Below are 5,000 nucleotides of genomic sequence, written 5' to 3'. Positions count from 1 at the left end.
TAAAAAAGTAAAGGCTCTATGACAACACCGGCTCGCAGAGAAGGAGGCCGCCTCAGTTGTTACTGGTACGTTACTTTAGAGGTAGAAGTCGCGGAAAAAGAGAAAAGGCAGCCGTGTCATTCAGCTGGCATAGTTATTGGTTAGCTAACGTTATCCGTAAGTTAGCACAGCTAAGATAGCTACCTAAAGCTGTTTCATGGGTGCTCTGTGGCAAGTGACTAGCCAAATGAGATAGACAGCATGATACGTTTTTGAAATCTATGATATCATAACATACATTTCATTCATGATCACCCACTTGTGTAAAAGTCTTCCTGTCTGTGGGTAGCCACCGTTAGCCAGCTAGCTAATGTCAAAAGTGAACACCTAGTCAAAGTTATGAGTAGTTTCCCGAATAAGTCGCCTTTTATCAGCCCTCCGCTCAGTCCTGGCGGTGGAGTGTCGTCCATTAACAATAACAACAGAGAGTGGGGTCTGCGAAACGAGATGTTTGTCTGCTCCTATGACGAGTCGTCAATTGGGGCAGGGATGCACGCGGTGCAGTCGGGTTTTGACAGACACCTGCCGCTGCTCCAGAACAGCCACCAGCTAACATTAAACCAGCGTGATAAGATGCTGGACGAATCTTACCCTCATAACAGCGACGGGGGTTACTTTAACTACGGGACCACCCGCACCCTCAACTACAGGGAAAACGACGGAAATGTTGCCCAGCCAGAGAGCAGAAAAAGGCATCGCTCCAACAGTTCCCGACAGCGCTTCGAAGTCGTCACCGAATTGGGCCCGGAGGAGGTCCGATGGTTCTACAAAGAGGACAAGAAGACTTGGAAGCCCTTCGTTGGGCACGACTCTTTAAAAATCGAGGTAGCGTACCGTAAATACTGTGAGTTGAATCCTGGCATATTCAGCCGGGCATGTCCCGCGGGTAACGAAACACAGGACACGCAAGAAACCGCCACTGGCTCAGCAGTATTGGACGGACCACAGAGAGAAGTGCCAACGCAAACTGCGCCAAGAACTATAGCGCATGGCAGAATAGAATCTGTCGAGCGGTCCGAATCATCGGAAGAGAGAGACTTGGACAGTATAAATATCAGCGTAGAAGCAGTCTGTGTGAGAGGGGGTCTCTACGAGGTGGATGTCAGAGAGAAGGAGTGCTATCCAGTCTACTGGAATCGTAAGTATTCGTCGTTTTGTACTCTGTGAGTAGAAACTATTTGCAGTGAATGAAGGACTAGACCCAGACTAGACTGGTTGTATAGCTAAGGTTAGGCTACTTCATTCAGATCTCCTTGAATCTGAATTTCTTTGAAACCATCCCAATCCATCTGCAACTGTCAGTGATGCGTTTCAGCTCTGTACATGTTAATTGTTGAGTGAGTGAGTGGTCATTCTGATCTGTGATTTTCCTGAACTCTTTCCACTGGATGAGGTGTGTGTGTGTGTGTGTGTGTGTGTGTGTGTGTGTGTGTGTGTGTGTGTGTTAAATCTAATGAATGAAGGGCTCTCAGTACTACGCTATCTTAAACATCTCAGAGGAGGCGCAGAGAGCTGCTGCTGGCCGCACAGACAGAAAGATGCCAATGCTTTTTCAACGCAGACTTCATTAGAGTGCTCAGTCTGAGGTTCAGAGCGTAGAGTGCTTTTTGTAGGGCTTGTTGCAGCGTGTATTTTAGGGTTTGTGCTAGGCCTGTATGTTCTTTATGTTAATAGATAATTAGATGTACCCTTTGTAAGTCAACGTGCTCCCCTGTAATTATATCAGAGAGAGGGCGTGTTTTAATGTTTTTATTTTGAGACAGCTCAGTGCTTACGAATGCACTGCAGATTGTTTGACAGTGGAATGCTGACACTTGAGACGCAAAGCCCGTGTTTCACCAGCAGTCAGACCTTGCAGTCCATACGGAGATAAAGCATCTAGAGAATCTTTGGTCCGTATCTGTTGTATGGTGTCATAACTGTGTAATATGTCAAGTGATTTTATGACTACATCAGGCCATTGTAGTGGTGATGGTGGCCCTGAAGGGCCACTCAGCACCACCTGTCTGTGTCTCCCAGACCGTAGTGATGAATGATTGATAACAGTCCACACAATGAACAGGAACGGTCAGCTGTCTCACGTCAGGAGGAAGTTCCTGGAAGAGCAGGTTTCCATGGCGCTGTGGAACACTCGAAGGGTTCCGCTGTGGAACACCCGAAGGGTTCCGTTGTGCAGAAGCATCGCAGGATTCTGTTCTGTGAGCTTAGGTTTTGGAGAACACCACTGAAAAAAAAAATACTTATTTTCCAGGGTCTTAGGATGAGAACATAGTTGAACTAACATAGCCATGGTGATCTCACATAGCTTGCCTTTGTGATGTGGCCGTAGACCTTACCTTTAGCATGTCACTGACACCCTTCGTCCCAGACCGAAGGTAAATATTAGCGTTTTCTGCAGAGGTAACAGTGCCTTATTTCTAGAAATCCCCTGTTCTGCTCATTGCTCCTCTGGGACCAGTGCCGATGTTATTAGGCTTGTGTTGTCTACTCTGAAGAAAAAGTCTGTAGTTTGCAAAATAAAGGAATGCTTACCCCACCGCTTCTAGAATCATATCTCTCCTACTAAGGCCCAGGAGACCTTCCTCATCCACTAATGTGTGGAGAAAACTCATCTATTCTATCCCCAAGATGAAATTTACCCCCATGTGCAATATATGGAATTTTGGCAGTAAAAGTGTCATTCGGATGTCCCTCCTCTAGTTGTTGTTAGTACTCAGTGATGCACAGGTGCATAATAAGTCGTCATTCTGAAACGTGTGTGACCTGCATTAGGGTGCTAACAGGACACGCTTTGCCGCGTGTGAAACGCGAGGTGCGCTATGTTTTTATAAAAACGTGGGCGCTTTTCCGCTTTGAGTTGAACTTTTTTCAATCGGAGGCGCAGCAGGCGCACAGTTGCTGTAGTGCAGCTCCGTAGCCCCCCCCCCCCCCCCCCCTAAGGTCTAAGTGCCCATGGGTGCCCACGGTCGAGTCCGACCATCGGTCATTTCCCGATCCTACCCCATCTCTCTCTCCCACTTGCCAGTCTCCAAGTCTCCTCAGTCTCCTCACTGTCCTATCACAACAGAGATGCAGATGCTGGGGTTTGTTTTCACTTTGGTTAGTGTTGTGTGACGGACAAGGGTCTGCATTCGCATGACTATGATATTAGGGTATAGCGTACATTATAGGCAGAAACCTCCACTGGCTGCACACACTAGGATTGTCTCCCCAAGAGGGACTCCTCAGAATGGGTAGCATACCTGCACTGAAGGCTATTGTGTTGGGATCACTGCCAGGATCAATTGCCATCTGACACTTGTAACCAGAAGTTCCCATTTACAGTATCACTTTTGTTTTTTTGAGGAACATGAAACAGGGAAGTGTCTCACCACCGCATGGGGAAACTGTTGTGGCAATTGCTCAGTGGTGCTGAAGACTGAAAACTAAAAACAAGGTGTTGCTATGCATTATGGGAATGTTAGGAATCTTGTTTCTCTCTGTGCTTCTCAGTGCTGGGCCACTTCAGTGGTTTATTGGACCTCTATCTCTCTCTCTCTCTGTCTCTCTCTTTCTCTCTCTCTCTCTCTCCTGTGTCCTCCTGTTCACATTAGGGCTGCAACTAACTATTGTTTTGGTTGAAGTCTGTGAGGGTTGCCTGGCTGTTGTGTTCTCTCAAATCAATTTCTATTTTCAATTTAATGTGTGTTTACTGGCATGACCTGTTTACAATATTGCCAAAGCAATACAATACGTTTACTAGGGGTGTAACGGTACACAGAAGTCACGGTTCGGTTCATACCTCGGTTCGGACATCACGGTTCGGTACGAGTTCGGTACAATGGAGGGAAAAGCAAAACAAAAATGCAGAAAGCATTTTTTTTTGTACATGTCTCAGGCTGTACCACCTAGTGTCATACAGTCTCTTCCCTGAGTTATCTGCAACAGCCTGAAGTGTGTAAGATGTAGGCTAAACAGTACAATAAGTGCCCAGACTCCATCTGTAACTTGTAAACAAAATAAGACAATCAGCTATAAAACTGAAAATAGGCCTACAGCATCTCTTATTTCTGAAAGTGCAAATTACATAGAAAATTATTTTTAAAAATCCACTTAAGCAAGACCTTCAACATCTGTGTTTAGTTGTATATGGAAGGGTCTACAATTTGCCTCAATATTTTTCATTGTGTGTAAAGTAATAATCTAGCCTACTAACTGTGAAAATATCACACTATTTTGCCTTTTTTTTTAAAAAAACGAAATTGCTCCTTTCATTTCATAAACAGACTACAACTAGAAGTCACGTGACTTTGCCCTTTGACGTTAACTCACCGTAGCATGGTTTGTTTATTAGCCTGGTTAGCATTGTCACTTTATTTTACTGTCTATGCACTTAACACTACCAGCTCCTCATGTGAGAAGTTACAAGTTACCCCAACATAAAGGTAATTACCACGCGATTTACATAGCTTTCTGTCCTTACGAAATCATTTAATTTAAGCCATAGGTTTTGGCCCTATTTGTATGTGTATCCAAAGGCTGCTGAAGCGCAGGGGAAGTTTTTTCCCCCTCGTTTCAGTGATTGGTAGCCTACATCATCTGGGTGATGGCTTCGAATATGTGTAGCATTTTTTCCACTCACATACCCAATGCTGAACAACGCCAATCAGAGCTTCCGAGCTAAGGCGAGGCTACAGATTAGCGTTAGGTGTCGCTAAAGAACTCCCGTAACTCTCGCTACTTAACAGTAATTGCGCATGACATGAATTAATCCGCACACAAGTTTTATGTATTTTTATACCGTGTATTCTCCGTGTAAATTCATGCACCGAACCGTGACGCCCGTACCGTTTCGGTTCAATACGAATACATGAACCGTTACACCCCTAACGTTTACAGTACTGGCAAAGCATTGAAAAACAAGTTTATGATAACGGTCATGAATAGTAAGATCTCTCTCTCGGCCCTGTGCAGTGCAAGAT

At 45.1% G+C, this 5,000-nt stretch overlaps 1 protein-coding gene across 2 annotated transcripts in view; it reads left to right on the top strand.

The window, feature by feature from the left end:
* ddhd1a (DDHD domain containing 1a) overlaps nucleotides 1-5,000 on the top strand; it is a 48,601-nt gene that overhangs the window by 86 nt on the left and 43,515 nt on the right. For both annotated transcript variants that reach the window (XM_076295592.1, XM_076295591.1), the window contains exon 1: nucleotides 1-1,177. This exon is cut by the window's left edge and continues 86 nt beyond it. In XM_076295592.1, the coding sequence (XP_076151707.1) occupies nucleotides 379-1,177 (799 nt within the window). In that variant the 5' untranslated portion in view covers nucleotides 1-378. The remainder of the gene's footprint in view (nucleotides 1,178-5,000) is intronic.

This window comes from Alosa pseudoharengus, unplaced genomic scaffold (assembly GCF_046254945.1).
Source record: "Alosa pseudoharengus isolate Yale_2024_CS ecotype anadromous, Long Island Sound unplaced genomic scaffold, YU_APseudo_1.1 YU_APseudo_1.1_scf_2, whole genome shotgun sequence".
Lineage (NCBI taxonomy): Eukaryota > Metazoa > Chordata > Actinopteri > Clupeiformes > Clupeidae > Alosa > Alosa pseudoharengus.
Note: the sequence above shows the minus strand (reverse complement) of the source record. Positions and strands in the feature narration are given on the sequence as shown.